General features: G+C 38.5%; 1 protein-coding gene across 2 annotated transcripts in view; it reads right to left on the bottom strand.

The window, feature by feature from the left end:
• The window catches only part of DSC3 (desmocollin 3), a 58,436-nt gene extending 33,743 nt beyond the window's left edge, over nucleotides 1-24,693 (bottom strand). For both annotated transcript variants that reach the window (XM_062200250.1, XM_062200251.1), the window contains exons 1-7: nucleotides 24,560-24,693; nucleotides 13,183-13,267; nucleotides 12,598-12,797; nucleotides 11,329-11,448; nucleotides 7,254-7,409; nucleotides 5,373-5,517; nucleotides 3,285-3,451 (exon numbers count right to left, since the gene is read on the bottom strand). In XM_062200250.1, coding sequence (XP_062056234.1) covers nucleotides 3,285-3,451; nucleotides 5,373-5,517; nucleotides 7,254-7,409; nucleotides 11,329-11,448; nucleotides 12,598-12,797; nucleotides 13,183-13,267; nucleotides 24,560-24,628 — 942 coding nt within the window. In that variant the 5' untranslated portion in view covers nucleotides 24,629-24,693. The remainder of the gene's footprint in view (nucleotides 1-3,284; nucleotides 3,452-5,372; nucleotides 5,518-7,253; nucleotides 7,410-11,328; nucleotides 11,449-12,597; nucleotides 12,798-13,182; nucleotides 13,268-24,559) is intronic.
• Nucleotides 24,694-24,795: the final 102 nt, after the last annotated feature.

Genomic DNA, 24,795 nt, shown 5'->3' on the forward strand with positions numbered 1-24,795 from the left:
GAGGCTTAAAGGGTTAAATACTTGTAAAATCCTACAGGTGCTTTCAAAAATACTGTGAAGTAAGCAAGTGCCTCTTGTTGGTTGATGAGTTTATAATTTTAAACATGGCGACTTAAAGTCTTTTGTCATCCACAGTTATATATGATCTGCTGCTCATAAAACTAAAGCGTTGTTGGTTCTGTGTTTAGCTGTCCTCCTATAGGTTCCTATGGACTTTTTCCAGCTACTTTTATTGTATTCAGTACTTTGGGATGGCTCTATAAACAGATGAAGCCAATAATGTATTAACAGTACCAACTGAGAGAAAGTATGGTTAACTGAGGTTACTAAAAAGAAAAAGCAATTCAAATCAATTGGCAATCTACAAAAAGAGTTAAAGATTTTAAAAGCTATTATTAAAATTGCTATATTGGTCTATTATGCTATATTATATGTGTGTACATATTGTATGTCCACATGGGAAAATTTTATTAAGAGTTTTATTTTAAATGGCTTATAGATAAGATTGTCCATAAATTTAAACTGCTAAAATCAATCAAAGATACATTTTAATTTGTGGGACCTGAATCTGTGTATCATATGTTTTAGACTTGTTGGTAGAAAGAAACTAAAAACATTTTAGATGGTTGTGCTTAAGTTTACTGGCTAAACAAACTACACCATGTTAGATATTTAAGAGGTGTTTTCAAATACATGATTCTTAAAATTTATAGAAGGCATTGGACCTTCTGGTAAATGTTTTCTTAAGTTGTTATCTAATGGTTGAAACGGTTTGCTAAGTATTCATGTGATATTGCTATTGTCAGCAAGCGATCTAGGACTTGCTCCCTCATTTCTCTATTCTAAGCCCAACTTGTTCTTTCATTTCTCTATTCTCTTCAAGGTAGGAAACTAATTCTATTATGAAGGAATCTGTAGGATGCACAATTTAATCTTTAGACCTTATAAAAGAGATGGCTAACATTTTTCTGCAATAGCATAGCCAAAATAAGAACTCAAATAATAATCTCATAGCTAGATTCACTTCGCCATCAGCGAAGTATACAGTAAGTAGAAAAAACCTCCCTTTCAGACCAAAGGGAAAGAAAGTTTTAAAGTGAGAATATAATTTTCCTCATGGGCATTGTCTACCTTAGAAAAACTACTACAGAACATGCCTGTGACTATAGACTTGTAGTTCAGGCCACCGAAGATTAGAGATGGGAAACGGGCACTCCCTTGACTTGCATCCTCTGGTCTGCTTTAACACAAACCAGGAGGAAAGGAAAGCTCGGCATCAGAAGCAATGGGTGGAAGGCCTATTAATGGCTGATCTGTACAGTGATCTGCCCTCAAGGAGACCCAACAGGCCAGTCCACTGCAGTGGCTTTCAATGTGGTAAGCCTGGGCTTCAGCAGAAGTCAGCTTGTGAAGAGCCCTGGCAGCTCTGCCAAGAGTTGGATCACTGGAAATGGACCTGCCCTGGAGTCAAAGGATGCCCAGGTCAGAGCCACAGATCTTATTGGCTCTAAGCTGAAAAGCCCTTCACTCAGCCCAACTTCCAAAGTGACCACTGCAGCTGAGGGGATGGTCAAGTAGGGTCAGCAACATCGCAGGCAGAACTGTAAATTTCTTGTTAGAGATGCCCCCTGCCTTTACCTGGCCAGCTCTCCTCCCAGGCCAGCCAAGTAATGAAAGTCAACAGAGTGCCTTCCCCTAGGAGGTTCACACCTCCCTTAGGATATACCCCATGTGAAGAGATAGATAGGTCTGGGCCTCTGAATTTACAAGGCCTAAAGCCCACCAGATTATTATCAAGCCGCTTCTGTCAGGTTCTATTTGCCTCTCAATCAGAAAACTTAATTGTAGCTTAGACAGCACCTTTCTTAGCTCCTCTAATAATGACTCTGTCCTTTGTTCTAGGCCCTGTCTAGTGCACTTGGGCCTCATTCCTTTGTAATCATAACCTCTACTCTACCACCAATGGCTCTACTCCCAACATGTGTGTACTGATGGTCCTCTTCCCCACTTAATGCTGTATAATTGTTCAAACCTGGTAAATGCCACTCTTAGGATCATTGGTTACTATCCTCACTCTGTCTTTTATGACCTTGTCTAAATATGATCAGAGTCGGCAAACTTGGAAGGCTTCCATAGCCTTGGCAACTCATGACAACAGCCTAGGATGGTTACTGGCGCCATAAACTAGAGTGTCAATTTGTTGGGTCAACAACAGGAGCCACTGTGCACTTGCTCCTCATGTGGGATCTCTGTCCTTAATGTGCTGTACATTTTGATTTAATGCTATAACTAGTACTCAAACAGTATGTTTCACTTTGTGTTTCTATGTGGGTGCAAACTGTTGAAATCTTTATACTAAATTGATCTGTATATAAAGAGAATTGAAAATGAATCTTGATGTGAATGGAAGGGGAGAGGGAGCGGGAGGGGGGAGGGTTGCGGGTGGGAGGGAAGTTATGGGGGGGGGGAAGCCATTGTAATCCATAAGCTGTACACTGGAAATTTATATTCATTAAATAAAAGTTAAAAAAAAAAATGTTCTGATAAGCTACATCACACATGCGAAGGTGATTCATCCATCTCAATAATGCTGAACTCTGAGTTAGATGTAGGCTGACAAACCAGAGCAATAAAAACAACAAAATATTAAAAGATTTTATGCAATAATTTGACTTTAGCAAGTCAATCAATCTCTGACAGTCACATTTCTTCTTTACTAACTGTATATAGCACCTATTCTGATAAAACAAGGAAATTAAAATGATGAAATAAAACTATACATAAAACATCTGAACACAAAGTACTAAATGCATAACATTATGCTACTATAATCATCCAAATCATATTATGGATTTCTAATAACTCATCAATTTGATCTCAAATATTTCCTGATTATACCTATATAATAACAGGATAGGGATCAAGATATAATCTATAATCATGGAACAAGCAAAACTTACTTCTCACATGACAGTTGAAGACTTTCCTGAGTGGGAACCAACCAACCACACACCAGAAATAAAATATTCTTCAATATCAACTATTTTCATAATAAATAGCATTTCATCACTTTTATAAACACTGCTTGATCTGTATTTTTATTCTTAATGACCTCTCTTACATAAGAAAATGAAAATAATATAAAACACAGAGAAAATGGCAAGGATTCTTGTGCCTAAAATAAAATTGGAAACTCTTAATTCATAGACTAGCAAGTTACAGTAAATGGAGGGTAACAGGCTCAATCCCTAGTAAATTGATATTCCACGGACTGTGCAATCTACCTCTCTATCCAAGTAATGAGAGACAGTGGTGATGACACCTGTGCTTGGATGCACAGAAAAAAGCCCAGGAGATCTTGGTGTTTGCTCCAAAATGCTGTATTTCAGTCGCGTGTGCATTGTGTCAGGTTCATCTCTGTCCGTGGCACAAACCACCCCGACAGTAGTACCTGCAGGTTTTAAAAATAATCTTTAATTTCCACAATTGTAAACTATTTTTAAAATATTTACACTTTTTGGAATAGTGGATACCTAATTTAAAATACACTACTTAACAAGAGGTATTTTGTCTTTAGCTCGGATTGATGAACATGACTTCAGATTTCTAACATAAAACATTTTGATTGTGAGAATCAAGATATACTTGTGTTTTGCTCACAGTTTAAAATGTTTGATGGTAAAGTACTAAAAGAAGTTGGCTAAATGCAATCAAGAAAAATTCGGAGCCAGTGTTGAGGCATGGTGGATAAAGTCACCACCCGGGACGCCAGCATCCCATATGGTCACTGGTTTGTGTCCCAGCTGCTCCACAAAAGCAGGGAAGATGGTTCAAGCATTTGAGCCCCTGCCAATCATGAGGGAGACCCAAATGAATCTCCTGGATCCTCGTTTCAGCCTTTCTCTCTCTCTCTCTCTCTCTCTCTCTCTCTCTGACCTTCAAATAAATGAATCTTTTAAAAAGAGAAATATATATACATATATATATATATCCCCAAATATTTCAATAACAACAAACCTTACAGGAAGAGTAAACCATGTCCCTTAGTAATTCAGAATTTTTTTAAAATTGAACTTTGATCAGCAGCAAAATCAAGACCAATTAGAGGTATAGTTGAATAGATATAAGTTGACCTTTTGTAAGCCAGTCTCTCTTTTCTGTGGCCTTTTTTACTAGTCCTTCTTTTGATTCATTCTCTCGCATCCTCTTAGTATCACACCTTTAACTGCTCTGAACCTACTGGTGTGAAATATTTAAAGTACCTGGCATTAAATGAGGCAGTAAAGTGCTTGTGTTACTTTGAAAGAAACTGAAATTCTCAAGAAAGAATTTTAAACCGATCACCTATTTTGGAAAAACAAAAAATGTAACAGATTCACAGAATTGTTAAGCTAAAAGCATTATAGGTCATCTAACATAATTAACTCCTTTTACAGGTAAGAGAACTGAAAGTAACTCCCATGAGTTCCCACAGTGACATAATGGCCTCTTACCAAAAACTAGGTTCCCAAACTCTAAATCAGTGATTTTATTTTTTAATTATACAAGTGACTAGTAAAGAGGTTGTCATCAATTATATCAAATTATCAAAATAAAATATAATGGCAAAAAGGAGTTACAATAATTGAGTGACTTTCTAAATGACTACTAGAAACTAATAAATTGACAACATCATCCTTTATGACTGTGCTCACATTTTTTCAACTTTTTAATATTTATTTTATTTATTTGAAAAAAAAAAGAGTTACAAAGAGAGAGTGAGAGACAGAGAGGGGGATAGAAAGCTTCCATCTGCTGGTTCACTCTTCAAAGGTTTAGAACAGGTGGGGACTGGGCCAGGCTGAATCCATGGTCTGTGAACTTTCTACACATGATGGCAAGTGTTGGGGATGGAGAACATGTGATGTAAGTTTCTCTAAAATTATTTTCACTATTCATTCTAATATGGAACTAGTGAGTATGTTCAACAGAAGAGACAATATAAACAAGAAATGTAAAAAACTGTGTCTTCAGTGGATGTCATTCAACATCTCCCTAAATAAAACCTCATTAAAATATCTGAAATATTCTCTTGGAGGTGAGAATAAAATTAAACCCACATATGAGAAAATGAAATAAAATATATAAGCCAAAAGTAGTAAAAGTTTAAATAACTATTAGATACCATGACAGCTAATTAGTGTCATATGGACAATAACAAAAGCTCCTGAATATCTGGAAAATGTGTACTTTGATTAGAATAGATGGAGTAAACATTTTCCAGTACATAGATACTAGTCCAATATTATCTCATGTGATCTAACCTGGAATATAACAAGCTCAATGTCTCAAAAATACGCACACAAACATATTTAACATAAAAGCGGCCTTACCAAGTCTACTACTTTCTGGAACTTTAAAATTATAAACTGCTTCAGTAAAAACAGGGTGGTTGTCGTTTTCATCCTCCACTTTGATAGGCAATGGAAGAGGAAAGTCTGCAGAATATCCATCTGCGGTGGACGCATAGGCAACCAACTGTAAGACAGGAAAAAGCTAATTTAATAGTCCATCAGATGCTATCAAAGAGATGAGAAGATGTTCTATCTGTTACCTTCTTTGCAAAACTTTCCAGTAATAAAGCACTTCAAAGATTTTTGTCCAATAGTTCTGAAATTATCAAAGCATCAAATAGAGAAATACCTTACAGCAAAGATTATTTAGCATTTTGTGGAAATAGATACCTTGCAAATAAAACTTAAGGCAGAGTACAGTGAAGACAGGGATGACTCTGTCCATTATTCTGGGGAATTAAATGTGAATATGAGTAAATGTGAATATGAGGGTTCTTTAAAAAGTTCTCAGAAAAATATTACAAGATAAGCTTACTATGGTGTAAAAATCAAAATCCCTGCAAGTTTTTTTTGGAATATGCATTTTCCATTGACTTTTTGAAGACCCCTCATATGGCAACTCAACATCATCCTTATTTTCTCCATAACCAGAAAGTTACATCAGGGAGAACAGTTAAACCCAACACAATGTGAAAAATCCCTGCTACATCATCTAAATAATGCACGAGTCCCAACCTTGTCACTTCAAAGATCTTCTATTGTTTTACTTCATAGAACACATATTTTAAAGAGTTTTTCTAACAAGATAAGTTTTTATTATTATTAATTAATCAAAGGCAATGAGATGTAAAAAAAATGCATTTCTAGTCAGTATGTGATTATAACACTGTGTTGAACATTTTCTAGCCAAAAATAAAGAATATCCTCCCTATGGGGGACACTAGTCATGTTTCTTATCCTAGAATAGAATCTCTCTTCCCAGTGGTGAATCAATCCCACTAAACCACACAGATGACACATGACCCATGCCATGTACCATATTACACTGAAAATTGTCTGAGTAATTTCCCATCAACTCTAAACTCATCCATATCAGAATGCTGGCTTATAAACCCTTATTTGAATTTGGTTTCCCATTTTTGCTTCCTTATCTAGATTTAGACATGATTAGACAGGATTAGACAGGCTCCATGGTGCAGTAGGCTAATCCTCTGCCTGTGGCGCTGGCATCCCATATGGGTGCCGGTTCTAGTCCAGGCTGCCCCTCTTCTGATCTAGCTCTCTGCTATGGTCTGGGAAAGCAGTGGAAGATGGCTCAAGTCCTTGGGCCCCTGCACCCACGTGGAAGAATCGGAAGAAGCTCCTGGCCCCTGGCTTCAGATCAGCTAAGCTCTGACTGTTGTAGTCATCTGGAGAGTGAAGCAACAGAAAGAAGACCTTTCTCTCTGTTTCTCCCTCTCACTGTATGTAACTCTACCTCTCAAATAAATAAATAAAATCTTTTAAAAAAAATCATACATAGGCATGAAGGCAAAAAAGGTAGATCAGTAAAAAAAAAAAAAAAAAAAGAAGATGAAGAAGAAGAAGAAGAAGATCCTGCCAATTGACTCTGGATAGGTCTTAGAGGAAAATGTAGTAGCAATGAAATAAATGTTTCATAATCAAAATCAACACCCAGGAAATTTACTGAAATTTAGATTCAAATACAATTAAACTCCATTGCCTTCTTTCAGACTTACCTAACAAAATTGAGATAAAGAGTCAATCAAGCATTCCAAATGTTGCACATTATACTTTCCTTTGACTTTAAGGTACCCTCTAAGAGTAGAGTATAAGGAGACAGGAAAGAGTAGATGGAGTGTGCATCAGAAGAAACACAGTTTAATAATGTAAAGTCACGTTTATCAGTAAAACCCCTACATCAAAAACATCATATTCTTCACGATCCACAGGTCGGGTACAGTACAGATTTCCAGTGTCTCTTTCTATGTAAAACAAATTTAAAGGTTCTTGGTCAACTCCACGACCACTTATTGAGTAGAAGACGGTATAGTTCTGTGCTGCATCAGATTGAACCTGAAAGGAAAAAAATATAGATGTAAAAACTTCAAATAAAATTCATTAAAAGTTTGCTGCTGTGTTTATATATTGTTTATTTTTGATATTTATTTATTTTTTATTTGAAAGGGAGAGAGAGAGAGGAAGCGAGAGAGAGAATCTTCCATCCATTGAACCCTGCTTGCCACACCTTTAACAACAATGAATATTATTGTTCTTTTATATCCTTTCTATTGTAATTTTCTCTTTAATAGGGAAAGGTTTTATGTTGCAATGGTTAATCTTTTGGGATGACCATGACACCGGCCCACAGGTTTTCCTTCTTTTATGGTTGAATAAAGTTCCATAATTTCTTTATACTTTCATCTATTGGTAGACACAGATATGTTTCCATATCTTGACTACTTGGGAATAATGCACCAATGAACATGAAAGTACAGACATCTCTTCAAGCTATTGATTTTGGTCCCTTCAAACAGACACCCAAAAGTAGGAATCCTGGATTATATGATTGTATGGAATTTTTAAGTTATTGAGAAGCTTCCACAATGTTTTCCATAATGGCTGTGCCAATTTACATCCCTACCAACAGTTTCAAGAGTTTCCTTTTCTTTGTATCTTTGTCAATACTTGTTATATCTTGTCTTTTTTTTTTTTTTTTTTTGACAGGTAGAGTTAGACAGAGAGAGACAGAAAGGTCTTCCTTCCATTGGTTCACCCCCAAAATGGCCACTACAGCCGGCACTGTGCCAATCCAAGCCAGGAGCCCGGTGCTTCCTCCTGGTCTCCCATGTGGGTGGAGGGCCCAAGCACTTGGGCCATCCTCCACTGCCCTCCCAGGCCATAGCAGAGAGCTGGACTGGAAGAGGAGCAACCAGGACTAGAACCCAGCGCCCATATGGGATGCCGGTGCTGCAGAGGATTAACCAAGTGAGCCATGGCACGGGCCCCTCTTGTCTTTTTTTTTAAGTTAACCATCCTAACATGAGTGAGGTGATAAACTCATTATGGCTTTGATTTCCATTTCCTTGATGATTAGCAATGTTGAACATTTTTTTCATGTATTTGTTGGACAATTGTTTTGTCTTCTCTTTAGAAATGTCTATCCACATCTTTTGCTCATTTTAATTGGATTATTTATAGTCCTTTTGTCATTGAATTATTATTTTTATTTTCTGCATTAACCCCTTCCTTATCAGACATAGAGTTAAATATTTATCTTATTCTGTATATTATTTATTAAAGGATTCTTCTATATTTTTAAAGTATGATACTTGATGCTTTGTCGAGAATATACTTGAGAGAGTAGTAGGAGAAGAAGCAGGACAATCATCTAGAAAGTTCAGGGGAGGGGCACGAGCTGTGGCACAGCAGGTTAAAGCCCTGGCCTGCAAGGCTGGCATCCCATATGGGTGCCGGTTGGAGCCCCTGCTGCTCCACTTCCAATCCAGCTCTCTGCTGTGGCCTGGGAAAGCAGTAGAAGACGGCCCAAGTCCTTGGGCCCTTGCACCCATGTGTGAGAATTGCAAGAAGCTCTTGACTCCTGGCTTCAGATCAGCTGAGCTCTGACTGTTGCAGTCATTTGGGGAGTGAACCAACAGATGGAAGACCTCTCTCTCTCTCTCTCTCTCTCTCTCTGACTATACCTCTCTTTCTAACTGTCTTTCAAATGAATAAAATAGATCTTAAAAAAAAAAAAAAGCTCAGGGGAGAAAGGAAAGCTTATTATACTAACAGAGTGTTGCACAGGTGGCAAGAAGTGGATAGATTATGGATATAATGTCAAGGTAGAGGCCATAAGTTGGCTAGAAATACGAGGTGAAGATAGAAGTCAAGGATAACACTGTCTTAAAGGGTCCTTAGCAGCACCTATTATCTATTTTTCCTGTTTTTCTTGATATTAAAATACACTGCTGAGCACAAGGCTCAGAAGAAAGGTCCTTTCCGGTTACTCTTGAAATTAGATACAACTACAAACAAAAATCAGGACAATGTGAGGTGATCAAAAATAAGCAAGAACCAGGCAGTGTTATAAAAGGTGAAGGAATGTATTCTCCCTTTTGGATGCAGTGATGAACCATCTTGAACCTGCAGAGATGATCAAGCCAAAAAACAAAAGCACCTGGGTCTGTAGTGTTAGATCATTCATTTACATGAGAGGAATAAATTTGTGTCTTGTTTAAGCCACTATTGTTTGGTATCTCAGTAAAATGCACCTATATCAATATCCTGCAATACTATAGGTATTTAAAAGAATAACTGCTTGGGCCTGGTTCTGTGGCGTAGTGGGCTAAGCCTCTGCCTGCAACACCAGCATCTCTTATGGAGGCCGGTTCATGTTCTGGCTGTTCCTCTTCCTATCCAGCTCTCTGCTATGGCCTGGGAAAGAAGTTGAAAATGGCCCAAGTGCTTGGGCCCTTGCATTAATGTGGGAGGCTCAGAAGAAGTTCCTGGCTGCTGGCTTCGGATCAGCCCAGCTCCAGCCATTGTGGCCATTTGGGGAGTGAACCAGCAGACAAAAGACCTTTCTCTCTGTGTCTCCCTCTCAATGTGTATAACTCTACCTCTCAAATAAAATAAATAAATCTTTTCCTAAAAAGTATAACAGTGAGAAAAATAAATGGATACAGAAATTGGCACACAATGTCCATCTCATTGTCCTTCCATATCTCTCATAGTGTAAATGCTAGAAAGATTAAAAAAAAAAAAAAAAGGCCCCCAAATTTTCCAGAATCCTCAGAAAACAAATATGGATCATCCTGTGTGCTTGTGCAAGATTTTAGATCTAAGCCTGGAGAGAGTAAAAAGTAAGTGTGAAAGACTCTGGAAAGATAGTTAAAAATGCAAACAGGTAGCACACAGGTCACAATACCAGCACTAACCGTAGTAATAGAAATTCACAGAGAAAAGGGTAAGCACAAGGCCACAGCCCTACGTTAGTCATTGTTTTCATTGTGTATGTTTCATTAAATTTGAACAAAAACACATAGCTTAATCATGTTATTATTCTGCTTAAAAATGCTAAGAATTAAATAATTAACTTAAACTTCAGAACAGCATGGTTCATAAGAGTCTGACCCCTACCTGACTCTTCTGCTTCATCTTCCTGTTCAATCCCATCAGTAAGGAAGCCTAAGCTCCCCACAGCTCCTCTGAGCAGTCATTCGTGCTGCCACTGTGTGCTTCCCTCATCTTCCATCTTCCACAAGAATTGCCTGCACAAGACTGCTCCTTCCTTCAGGACTCTGCTCAGATGGCTCCTCCACTAAGCCTTTCCTTCTGTTTTACCACTTTATCTCAGGGCTTGGTTTCCATCTCAGATGCTAGCAGATCATTACTAATCACTATTACCATCATTTATCTACGTCTATCTCCTTCACTAGTCTGCAAGCCACATGAGAGCAAGGGGTATGAGAAGAGTGCTATCCACAGAATATAGTAGGTACCAATAACTAATGCTAAATGAATGAGTAAATGCACACAGATCATTGAATGACTGTAGAATCTGTCTCACAATGTTAGTTTTTCAATGATTTGGGTTTTTTGCATATTACTCACTTTCATTATACTTCATAAACATCTTAAATCATATCTATTTATTTTGAAATGTACAAAAAGTTATCAAGGGCAGGCATTTGGTGCAGCAGGCACATCACCACTTGGGATGCCCACATCTCATGTTGGAGTGCCTATGTTCAATCCCAGCTATGCTCCTGATAATGTGCATCTGGGAGGCAGAAGATGATGTCTCAAGTATTGAGGTCCCTGCCACCCACACGAAAGATGTGGATTCAGTGCCTGTCTCCTCTCTCCCTCTCTCTCTCTTCTTCTACCTTTTGCATAAACAAAATTAAAAAGGAAAATGAAAAAGTTACTTGATCTGAGCAAAACAGACTCAGACCTAAAGCACTCTTTATTAGAAGGAATGTAAACTTACTTGTTGAAGCAGTAAAGGAAAAGGACCCAAGGAATTCTCTTGCATTGAGCAAGGAATAGGTGCCCATCTTCTCTTGGCTCGCCGGAGGACAGTTTCTTTAGTGTGTCTTTTCTTCAAGACCTGAATTCAGAGAATGAAACAGTAAGTCAACAGAAGTATCATTTTTTACTTTGGTATAAAATAGTGGACAGCCCATTACACTAACCCTCCCTTCTTAGAAATGTCCATGCTGCAGCTAAGCCAGTTAATAAAGTCTTTTTTCATTAAACGTGCAGGAAAGAATGTACCTAGATTTTAAAAGTTTTGTAAACTAGAGAATTTCCTTTTGTATACCTTTCTAATACTGACCTTAATTGAGATTAGAAAAATTATCTCTCTAATACTAGTTCCTCTTGCTCTGTCCAAACTAAGGACAGAATATATACAGCCCTTCCATATTCTTTCTGCTAAAAATTCATGCTCTCAGGTAAGAAATGGGAAGAAATGCATATCATTCACTGCCTTTGTTCTATGTGCCTTGTCTAATATTGTACGTGGCAGCCAGCACTGGTCATGTGATTACTTAAATTTAAATTTAGTGAATTTAATTAATTTAATAAATCTGACAACTAAATGAATTAAAAGTTCTGTACTTGGTTGCATCAGCCATAAGCCAAGTCCTTGGTAGCCATTAATAATGAGCTACCATATTGAACAGTGAAAATTAGAAAACATTTCTATCATTGCAAAGTGTTCTTTTGAACTCTTTAGTGAAGACTATCTCATTTCATGGTGTAGTAAGGGAGAGTTCATGAGAACTAAGTAATAAATAATTCTATTAACCTTTAGTAAGGTGCTAATCAGTCATTTTAAATTAGCTTTATTGTTAATAGTTAGCATAGATTAGGTGTGATCCAGTCAAAATCTTTAATCATCAGTGACTACTTTCATAGCCCTTTGCCTTCCTAATAAAATACTTCCAGTAGTACAAAATTTCTGAGTGCTATAATAGAAGAATAAGCAAACTGACACTGGTACATAAAAGCCATTAATTAGAATTTATAGGTGCAACAATAGATTTAGCAAAGGATAACTGAAGCCCATGTTTAACAATATTAAGAAAGAGATGAAGAAAGGAAAATTGGGATATAGGTAGACAGGAGAAAAGGGAAGGCAGCAGGGGAGAGGAGGGCATTCCCTATTTACCCTTTGTTCCTCATTGCAATTTTCAAATAGAGTATTTTAATAAGAACTAAACATGTCTGAAAATATACAATGTCGTTTGAATACCTTCTTCTGATGTTCTAGGAGCACAGTAATCTCTTTCTGTATCCCTGTCTTTATGTCAGAAAGCCATATGGTGAATGATCTTTTCTCATCAGACAGCATCATAGCTCTGACTGTGTACACTGACCCATCATCCAGAACTCTGAAATCAGGATCACTTGACTGGATAAGGTCTGCAGACCTGAGGCACTCTTTGAAATTAACTGTAAGAAAAATTTCCATATTGTAAGGTATAAAGGCTCCCACACACAAAATGTTACAAGAATTTCTATAAACCTCTTGAAAATCAAGAAGTGGCATGAAATAAACCACTTTGTCTATATTCTTCTAATGCTTAAAATCATAGATTAATAAAGTGCTTTTATATGTAATGATTGATATAATTAGAACATTTAATCTAGAATTTACTGCAGAATTCAATGGAGTTATAAAAAGTAGAAACATAATTTAAAATTATCTTGAATTATGTCATTAATAAGTAGCTAATTCCAAAAGTAAAAATAAAATACCATCCTATTTCCAGCCTTGGTAAACTAAATTTCTGTTTTTTTAAAAAAAAAAAAAAAAAACTTGTTTAAAACTTCTCACCTCTGCCGACTATTTTGTCTGCCTCCAGTTGAGAAGGTACATTAAATACCACCTTTTTGCAGGCCTCACCAGCAAAACTGAAGACCTAGAATAATAATAATAATAATAATAATAATACAATGTAGAATGAAAAACAAAGACCACATGATCACCCCAATAGATGCAGAACAGGTGATTCACAAAATCTAACACTCTCAAAAAACTAGGACCAGAAGGGAACTTAATCAACATGATAAAAGGCATCTATGAAAAACGTCCAACTAACTTCATAGCTAATAAAGAAAGACTGAATATTTTTCTCTAACTTTGGGAACAAAACAATGATATCGTCTTTCACCACTTCCATCCAACAGTACACTAGAATTTCTATCCAAAGCAATTATACAATAAAATAAATAAATAAAAGGCATTCAGATTGGAAAGGAAGAAGTAAAATTTCCTCTATTCACAAATAACACAGAAAAGCATAAGGAATACACTGTAAAAACTACCAAAGACAAATAAATGAGCTCAGCAAGGCTACAAAATACAAGACCAACAAATAGAATTTAAGTGCTCCTGTATACCAGCAAAGAAAAATCTGAAAACAAAATTAAGCCAACTCCGTTCACAATAGTACCAAGAATAAAATACTTGGGGACAAACTTAGTGAAAGAAGTATGAGATTTATACCCTAAAACCATAATACAATTATACCATAGAACCATAAAACATAAATCAAGATTAATACCATAAAACATAAAGAAATTTTAAAGCACCCAAATAAATGGAGAGATAATCCATCATCATTAATCAGAAGACTATTCATCTATAAATTCAATACAATCCTAGCTAACTTTTGTGAGGAAATTAGCAATTCTAATGGAAATTTAAAATATCCAAATAAACAAAAAAAATTTCCCAACTTCATAACTTTCTACAGAACCACAATAATCAATAGTATCAGTAGCATAAGGATACATATATAGACACATATAAATAAACAGAATGACATCCCAGAAATAAGTCTTTAAATTAATGGTTGGCTGCCAAAAGTTTAATGAAAGAAACAAATTTTAGACAAATTGCATTGAGACAATTAGAAATTAACACACAGAAAAGTCAATATGGACTCCTAATTAACATCATACTTTAAAAAATTAATTCAAAGTGGTTCAAAAATCTAAATGTAAAAACTAAAAGTATTTCAGGGAAAACTTAAGAGTAAATTTTAATTATCTTTGATTAGGCAATGACTTCTTGAGTATGATACCAAAAAGCACGTGATAAAGAAAAATTAATAAACAGGAGCTAATCTATATTTTATACTTGTACTCTTCAAAGGATATTATAAAGAAAGTAAAATATAACCTAAAGAATGAGAGATAATATTTTCAAATCATGTAATAATAACTGGTTTGTATCCAAAATGCATAAAGATCTCTTATAACTCAACAATAAAAAGACAAGTAACACAAAAAGTGAGAAAAGAATTTCAATAGATATGGTCCAAAGATATACACATGGCCAATAAGCAATTAGAAGGATATCTGGTATCATTAGGCATTGCAGGCAAACCTAAAGCAGAATGACATGCCTGCTGGGATGGCTAAATACATGAGGTGAAATAGCAAGGTGCAGATGAGAATGTAGAAAAACTGGAACATCTAGTGCATTACTGGAAGAAATGTGGAGCAGACACTTGAAAAGCAATTCTATTGTTTTTAAATAAACGTAAAATATGATCCAGCAATTCCACTCCACCTAAAAGAAAAGAAAATCTGTGTCCACACAGAAATTTGTACATGAATTTTAAGAGCAGCATCATTCACAGTACCCAAAAAGTGGAAACAATCCACGTACATGCTACAGCATGGTTAAACCTGAGAAATATCATGCCCAGTGAAAGGAAGCAGATACACAAGAGCCCATATTGTATGATTTCATTTAAATGAGACATCCCCAAAAGGCAACATATAGAGACAAAGTCCATTAGTAGCTTTCTATGGCTGGGGATAGAAATGAGAAATGGTTGTAAATGAGCATGAGTCTTCTTTTAATGTGATGGAAATGCTGTTAATGATTCCATAAACTGTAAATTTGCTAAAATTCAGTAAGTTGTACACTAATACAGACTAAGTGTATGGGCTGTAAGTCAAATGGGAATAAAGCTGTTTATAAAAGGGTGGGGCCAGCACTGTGGCTTAGGTCATAAAGCTATCACCTACGGCACCAGCGTCCCATGTGGTCACCATTTGTGTCCTGGCTGCTCCACTTCTGATCCAGCTCCCTATTAATCCACATGGGAAAGCAGTGGAAGGTGGTCCAAGTGCCTGTGACCCTGCACCCATGTGGGAGAGTTGGATGAAGCTCCTAGCTCCTGGCTTTGGTCTGGAAGAGCCCGGACCATTGTGCTCATTTGGGGAGTGAGCTTTCGCTCTCGCTCTCGCTTTCTCCCTTTCTCTCTGCCTTTCCCTCTCTGTAACTCTGCCTTTCAGATAAATAAATAAATCTTTAGAAAAAGGGGGAGGGTAAACAATTCAAGAAATCTGCCAATTTGAAAAAGAGTAAAAATAAGCCTTAAAAATAAATAAATAAGAAGGCAATTTTAAAGCAGCTATATTACTTGTGTTCTACTGAATATTGTTGCCAAGCAAAAGTTATCAACTTAGAGGGACAAATGAATGATTTTCTTCAACAATGCACCCATCAGTCCAAATAGGCTTTATTTTTGAATCTCAAAATAAAAATGTGTCTAATATATTCTAATCACAACCTTTGTTAACTCATCTAAATTATGAAATATTTAAATCAAATATAGCGTAATGTAATAATGCCCATGAATTCATTCAGGTTTTCTGCTTCATTGTTTCATCAAAATTTGCTAGAAACTAGTAAAGTTACTAGTCAAAGTGTAGTTACTAACCCATAAGCTGTACTTTGGAAATTTGTATTCATTAAATAAAAGTTTAATAAATGGGAAAAAAAAGAGTAACAGAATAAAAAAAATAAATAAAAACATACTATAACTAGAGTCCTACACTCTATTCCATTTCCATGTTCTCTAGGAGAGGAGTTCCTTCTGAAGTTGGATTTTTCCTCCCTTTGTCAACGTTCCTAGTTCCATTGCGTACACATGTGTGCAGCTGCAAGGTGTGCACATGTGACAGAATGCTGTGCTCTCTGAGGGCCTACATTTAGTCTCATCAGCTATTGCAAAGCAGCTCTCCAAGGTGCTATCCCTACTCATGTCCCCAGAGTACTTAACCTATTTCTCATAGTCAGTCTTTCAACTGATTTTATGACTTTTAAAGTGTTGTTTTTCTAAAGACTGCTATTTTCATTTATATTTTCTGAATTTCTAGTGTCAGCATTTTGTGTTTTATTTTGTCATTCATCTTATGTCCACTTTTGTCCTTTAATCATCTATTAAGTTTTTTTATTTTTCATTTATTTCACTTCATTTCATCTCATTTTTATTTGTAGATTTATGTGGTTTGCATCTTCACTCTTCTTGTGGTGTCTTTTGGTAAACAGAGTGCTTGAATTTTTAAATAGTCAACTTTATTATTCATTTCCTGTGGTTTTTTCAAGGCAGTCAATTTCATTAATCATTAGACTTGCATTTTATCTGCTACTTGAAGTCTTGCTCTACCCTGTCATAAATATATTATCCAATATTTTCTTTTAAAAATTGCAAAATTATTTAACATTCAACTTTTATCCACCTGGAATGTATTTTGTGTATAATTCATTTTAGATACCTAATCTCCTCTTTGTCAGATAGATAGTGAATTGATCCAGAACCATAGTAATTACTCTTCCTATGTTAATAGATTATGCATGGCTCCATAAATACAGAATCAGTTCCTGGGCTCTCTGCACTATTTTATCAGCATATGTGTTTATTCATTTCTATACTATCTAGATTTTCCTTTCATGAACATGATTCATTCTCCATTTGCTTATGATTAATTTTTGCTTTCAATAAAGCTTTATAATTTTTGATATAAAGGTCCTTCATGCTTTGTGTTCAATTTAGATATAGTAATGTTTTATTATTATAATGAATGGCACTCCTTGAAGTTTTCTAAGTGTTGATAGTTTAGAGAAATCATTTTAAAATACTGATTTTATATACAAATAGCTTGTTGACGTTTCTTTGTTCTAGTAGTTTGTCAATAGGTAGTGTTGGAACTTCCATGTAGCTAATTTATAGCCAGAAAAGTGGCAATTTAATTTTCTTATTCTATAACTCATTGATTACTGCTATCCTAATTTTTATTTTATGTGCTTTTTAGGATCTTTGCTAAAGGATTGAAGATAATCAGCAATAGTGACCATAGTGAATTTGTTTGGAAATTTAAACATAACTCTTTTACCACTTCACCATTTCTTTTTTCTTTTTTCTTTTTCTTTTTAAAGATTTATGTATTTATTTGAAAGTCAGAGTTATACAGCAAGAGAAGGAGAGGCAGAGAGAGAAAGAGAGAGACAGAGACAGAGAGGTCCTCCATCCGCTGGTTCACTCCCCAGTTGGCCACAATGGCTGGAGTGGCGCCGATCTGAAGTCAGGAGCCAGGAGCTTCCCCTGGGTCTCCCACATGGGTGCAGGGGCCCAAGGACTCAGACCATCTTTCACTGACTTCCCAGGCCATAGCAGAGAGCTGGATTGAAAGTGGTGCAGCCGGGACTAGAACCGGTACCCATACTGGGGATTTAACCCGCTGTGTCACAGCACCGCCCCTGCCACGTCACCATTTCTTATGCAACTTTTTCTTTTTTATTATATTCATACATTCATTCATGCAGTTTTGTCATGTATGCCTCATCTTATTAAGAAAGCTCATTCCCTCTATTCCTAGTTTGCTAAGGATTTTTATGCACATGTTTCTCATATATGATCTCTATAAGTGAGATTAAGTTACTATTTTCCAACTTCACATAATCCTTACAAAATGAGTTAAGTCGTGGTTTTTTCTGTTCCTTGAAATAATTCATATAAGGCAGAGATTATCTGTTCCATATAATTTGGAAAAATTCACCTATAACATATCTTGGTCTTGTGGTTATAAAGGAGTGTATGTGCAGATATTTTGCTTCTAATTCAATGTCATTGATGGCCACAGATCTACTTAGATTCTAAATACTTCCTCAAGTCGAGGTTGGCAATTTGTGTTTTTCTGGAAATTGCCCATTATGTCTGAGTTTTCGAATTCATTGGAATAATATATTAATATCTTATTTTTATCATCTGTGTCTTTTTATTGCAAAAGTTCTTTTATCTATACCTTCCTACTTTTTGTGTGACCAACATAACATGATTTGTCCATATTTACAAAGAACAGTTTTTGGTTTTGTTGATTCTTTTAATTGCTTGTTTCTTTTTTAAATGTTCTTTGCAAAATACATTATAAATATGAATTATCTCACATAATATATATATTAATTATTAAAAATTAACACTATGGTATTCACATTCAAGATTAAGAAAAAGAACATTGCTAATAATCTCAAAGTCTCTGTATATTCAAGTCCATCTCCTCAGTTACATGTGCTTCCCTCTTTCACTGCCCCAAACTCCAGTAACCACTGGTGAAGGATTTTTGTGTTTATCATTTATTTACCTGCCTTTGTTTAATTTTATTCTATGTGTACATGTTTTTAAACCTAAAGATGAGTTTTATTTTGCTGACTTTTACCTTATTTTTAAGATTTATTTTTATTTGAAAGGCAGAGTTACAGAGCAAGGAGAGAGAAAGAGATTGAGATTGGTGCATGCCCCAAATGACCACAAGCCAGAAGCCAGGATCTTCATCTGGGTCTCCCACACAGGTGCAGGGGCCAAAGAACTGGTGCCATCTTTTGCTGCTTTCCCAGGCACATTAGCAGGAAGCTGGATCAGAAGTGAAGCAGCAGGGACTTGAACTGGTACCCAAATGGGATGCTGATGCTGCACGCAGCGGCTTAACCAGCTGAAGCACAGCACAGGCCTCCGAACTTTGACTTTTAAATGCATTCAGTCATATTCTAAATGCATGTAACTTCCCTTTGCTCAAAATGTGACGTGTATTCATGCGGAGTGTTAGTAGTTCATTCCTTTTCACTGCTGTTTAGGATATCATCTTAAAGAAGCTACTATGAACTCATTCATGTAATTTTTTAAAGAAAAAATATTTATATATAGACTTCAGTTATGCTTCTTGAAACAATAAAGTAATTTAATACTATATTTTTGTGAGGGTTAGATATATTATTAAAAATAAAATAAATTAAAATGTAAAGGCACTCATATTAGCAAAATGAACCTCTGAAGACAATGGACCTTTGAAGATATTTTTAAATAATTTCTGTATAGAAGACTGCCCAATTAAAAAAAAAAAACTCAACACAAAAAATTTTTCAAAGATTCATGAATTATAGTGATAATCTGAGTTATAGAAGAATCCCTTTTAATGGAGAACTCCAGGGCAATATTAAATATATGATTTATAAAACCTAGGGTTAAAGGCAACTTTATACTAAAATGTAACAAGTTAAGTTTTAAAATATAATACAAAGTAGAGCATACTGCAGCAAAGGAGACAAAATTTTTCCTTTCACATGATAGTAATATATAAATTTTATTAATTGTATGATTGAAATACTATCAGAAAAAGGTATTAAATTCTGATAGAAAAACTGAATATGAAAGGAAGAGTGAAAATTTAAAATGCAATTATTGCACTTTTGTGTATTTCAGTTGTGTGAATTTTTTTTCTATTGTATTTATTTACAAGTCAGAATTAGAGAGAGGGAGAGCCAGAGAGAAAGTGTTCCATCCAACAGTTCACTCTCCAAATGGCCACAAGAGCCGGGGCTGGGCCAGAAGCCAGGAACTTCCTCCAGGTCTTCCACATGGGTGCAGGGGCCCAAGCATTTGGGCCATTCTCCACTGCTTTCCCAGGCACATAAGCAGGGAGCTGGATCAGAAGTGGTACAGGCCAGCGCCGTGGCTCAATAGGCTAATCCTCCGCCTTGTGGCGCCGGCACCCCGGGTTCTAGTCCCGGTCGGGGCACCGGATTCTGTCCCGGTTGCCCCCCTTGCAGGCCAGCTCTCTGCTGTGGCCCGGGAGTGCAGTGGAGGATGGCCCAAGTGCTTGGGCCCTGCACCCCATGGGAGACCAGGAGAAGCACCTGGCTCCTGCCTTCAGATCAGCGCGGTGCCCCGCCACGGCAGCCATTGGAGGGTGAACCAACGGCAAAGGAAGACCTTTCTGTCTGTCTCTCTCTCTCTCTCACTGTCCACTCTGCCTGTCAAAAAAAAGTGGTACAGCCAGGACATGAACCTGCATCCATATGAGAGGCTGGCGCTGCAGATGGGGGGGGGGGCAGTGCTGTAACGCAGTGGATTAACGCCCTGGCCTGAAGCTCCAGCATCCCATATGCCGGTTCAAGTCCCGGCTGCTCCACTTCCAATACAGCTCTCTGCTGTGGCCTGGGAAAGCAGTAGAAGATGGCCCACATCATCGCCCCCAGTTATATGAATTGAAAACACAAACCAAGCTTTCAAAAATGACATTCTTTTTCAATAGAGGAAAAAGAAGCTAAATAATGGAAATTTATGGAGTGTCTGAAATTTAAAGCATCTTGACTGACCAAATTACCGAATTTTAGTCCTCATTTTCTTCTGAGGACACTGGTCTTCTGAAAAATGGAACTATTGCCTTTCAAATTCTCACCACTTCAAATGTACACATGCAAGATTTACAGACAATTCCCATAAATTTCCCTTTAACCAAATTTATTGTAAGCTGAGAATTCTGATTAAGTCAAAACTATGAGTAATCTCAGGTTACCACAGATGCCATATATGGAACTCAACTGCCATGGAGATTACAACAGGCCCCAAAATTGTGCCCAGGTGTACTTTCTCATAGTTACTAGGAAGGTGCTGCTGTTATCTATCTGTATCTTAATGGGGACATCAGTCTCCTTTTTGCAAGGTAACTGACTATACATTCATCTAAATATATGCTAAAATTTTGACTTTCTTAAGATCCTAACTTTAAAATAAAGTACTTGGGGGGGGGGGGGCAGTGCTGTAACACAGCGGATTAACGCCCTGGCCTGAAGCTCCGGCATCCCATATGCCGGTTCAAGTCCCGGCTGCTCCACTTCCAATACAGCTCTCTGCTATGGCCTGGGAAAGCAGTAGAAGATGGCCCAAGTCCTTGGGCACCTGCATCCATGTGGGAGACCCAGAAGAAGCTCCTAGCTCCTGGCTTCGGATTGGCGCAGTTCCAGCCATTGTGGTCAATTAGGGAATGAACCATCAGATGGAAGACCTCTCTCTCTCTCTCTCTCTCTCTCTCTGCCTCTCCTATCTCTGTGTAACTCTGACTTTCAAATAAATAAATAAATCTTAGAAAAAAAATTAAAAAGCATTTCTCACTTCCTTTATTTGCCTTAACCTTTCTTTTTCACTAATATAAAAGTCAATAGAAATTATTTATCTCCCTTTTATTTTAAAAAGATGAATATGTTGGAGTCTGTGTTTGGCCTAGTAGATAAGACGGAGATTAGAAACTCTGCCTCATATCGGAGAGCCTGGGTTCAAGTCTGAGTTCCAGCTTCTGGTTCCATCTTCCTGCTAACCCAGATTCTAGGAGGCACTAAGAAATGGCACCAGTGGTTGGGTCCCTGCCATTCATGTGGGAGACCTGGATTGAGTTCCTGGCTCTCAGCTTTGGCCCAGCCCAGCCTTGGGGAAGTGAGTCAGCTGATGGAGAGCTCCTTCTCTGTCTCTCAAAGAAAAAAAAAAAAAAAAAGTCCAATGTTCTCAAGAACAACCAAAATGTTTCAGCTAAGGAGTCATATTATTCTGATGTTGCAAAACCTGAAAAGACAGAAGGCATGTTTGTTGACATAAGTTGTAGAGACACTCCACACAAAGTCACTCCAAAAAGTTATTTGGGGAAAAAAAGGATTAAAAGATATGTTTTCTTTGATACGAACACATTTTTGAAATCCATGGATAGTTTTCTTTCACAATGCACCTTTCCCACAGGCTTTTTTATGTAGCCTGGTATAGTCCAAAGGAAAAAGTACAGAGCCTGTGAGGAAAGGTTATTCTAAATATTGTGTTTTAGTTCTTTGTTAGAAAAACCTTTTAGCAAAATGATAGATTGTGTCCCAGTATGTACCATTTATCATCTACAAGGAATAACAGGATTCCCAAGGTGGATTTGTATGGAGAACAATGCTAAACATATACTAAAAAGGAATCTCATTATTTGTGACAGGCAGAAGACAAGTGATCTAAAGTTACCATCCCTAACAACTTGTGTTACATTAAAAAAGAACATTTTGGAAGACCCAAAACTTCTGACAAAGGTGAGGTGGTCTGAAGTATTTCTCTTCCGGTTTCCTCCCTTCCCCTCTCCTCTTCTCTCCTCTCCTCTCATCTCCTCTCTATGGGCTCTGTGTGTGTGTGTGTGTGTATTACAAAGTGTATTTGATCAAAGTTTATAGTGTGCTTGTGGAAGGGGGCTGAGAAAGAGATGAAAGGGGGAAACTATACTTTGGGAACATTCCTAAACTTTTGGGAGGGCTCCGGGGAAGGCCAAGAAGCTCAGTCTCAGATTTGTGTTTGAGATCTGCTTTGAAAAATGTTTCTCCTTAGAACAAGCAAGTGCTTTTGAGAGATCCTTGAAAGTCTCTATAAAATGAGCAATGTTTCTAAAATGCTGTCATTCATGTTATATTGCAAAGTTGACAGTCCTGTGAATCAGAAGAAAGTAGAGACAGAAGAGAGTCAACAGTGGGTGGAGATGCAGTGTTTGTAAACCGCGGAATGCAGGTGAAATAAACAAACACCCGGTGTACACGCTGCACTATTTAGGTTTGCTGAGGAGCCACATATTCCAGGCTCGCTGAAATTATTTTCAGAAATAACACCGAGTGTATGCCAAGATCAGAGCTGAAGCCTTCTCTGTTGAGACTCACAGCACCTTCGCGTCTTGCCACACCCCGCACCCCATGTCTCCTGTCTTCCACGCCCTCCCCTGGAGAGAGCAAGAGAAATCTGGAACAGTTTACTCTCCCCATCACCTAATTCCTTCCTAGGAAAAACACAGACACCAATATTCACGCCGTTAGAACATAAAGACAGAAAACGCTCAAACCTAGCACAGGAGGGTACATCATTTTGCAAGCCGCTCCCACTGTGAGAGTCTTTATGTCTGCCTGGTTAGCCAGTCCACGCGATTCTTGGTGCAGTTCCCTGACCCTAAATACTTGTCTACCTTAAATCACCGCTGCCGATCCATATTCATACCTCGCTGATTTAGAGGGAGGGCGCAGCTTGGACCCACCCGCCGCGCTTGGGGCCAGTGGAGCAATAAGAACCCGCAAAGCCAGGGTGGACCCCTCCCAGCGCCGTGCCCCAAGCCCCAGCTCCGCTGCGGGTAAGTCGCGGTCCGCGGTAGCAAGTGCAACTCCGACCGGATCTGAAACTTCGGTCAAAACTCCTATTTTTCTCTATAAATTTCCCTGCTTCTCAGAGTCTTCCCTAACTTCCACTTCAAGAAGGTCTCATTCTCAGCCGCAGGGTTTCGGGGAGCAGGAGACCTCGGGCTGGGCGCTATGCCCGCGCAGCTCTCCCCCCAGCCCCACTCAGTGGGACCCCATCCCTTTAGTCTCACCCTAACCCTATGGCTCGACTTCACCTCAACCTCATTCCCACACCCTGCCAGCGACCCCAGCCCGCACCCGAGCCTTCCCACACTTAGCGCCCCAGGCACCCTCCGCCCCCGGCCAGGTGGCTGGCGGGGGTGAAGGGTTGAGGCGAGCTCCTGATTAACCTTAGGGGAGCAAAGCTGGGAAACTCGTTTTGCAGAGGCAGCCTCACGCCGGGATCTGCTCCGACGGCTCCCCTCACTCTCCTCAGGAACTCCCTCGTCAGAGGTCACTGCGACCCCGGCCGAAGAGGGTGAGGGCAACTCCTTGACCCTCACCCCAGGTCCGAGACTTGCTCGCTCTGGGATCCTGAATTCCTGGCCAACAAACTTTCTCCCTCTCCACCCAAAGTGTCCCCAATTCCCTCCTCCAGCCCAGCCTGAGACCCCTGACCGAGCGGGACGACCGCGGAGACGCCCGCCCCCTCGCCCCGAAGCCAGAATTCAATCAATCCGGGTGCCCCCCCCCCCAAAAAAAAAAAAAAAAAACCAGAAATTTCCCTCCTCACCCCTCCAGGCCCGAAACCTGGGACTCCTGGGACTCACACTCACCCCGCAGGATGAAGCTGAATCCCTCGAGGCCACCTTGGCTCACTCTACTCCTGAGCGCTTCCCGGCAGGGCCCAGGGAGCACCCAGCCCTGCCCACCCCAGCTCCCGCAGTCGCGCTCCCTGGCTCACCAAGAGGGGCAGCAGCAGCAGCCTGCAGAGAGCTCCGCGCAGGGGGCTCCGCGGCCCGGCGGTGGCCATCGGGGCGCGGGCAGGAGATGGAGAACGCGGGCGTTCGGAGAGGAGACCGACCGCGAGAGGTGCGGCAGGTGCTGCTCTCGCTGCTCTTTGCCTTGACGTCGCCTGGGCCTCTCTGGCTTGCCTGCCCGCGAGCCTGCTTGCTCCTGACTCTGGATTGGACCCAGGAG

This window comes from Lepus europaeus, chromosome 9, assembly GCF_033115175.1.
Source record: "Lepus europaeus isolate LE1 chromosome 9, mLepTim1.pri, whole genome shotgun sequence".
NCBI classification, from domain to species: domain Eukaryota; kingdom Metazoa; phylum Chordata; class Mammalia; order Lagomorpha; family Leporidae; genus Lepus; species Lepus europaeus.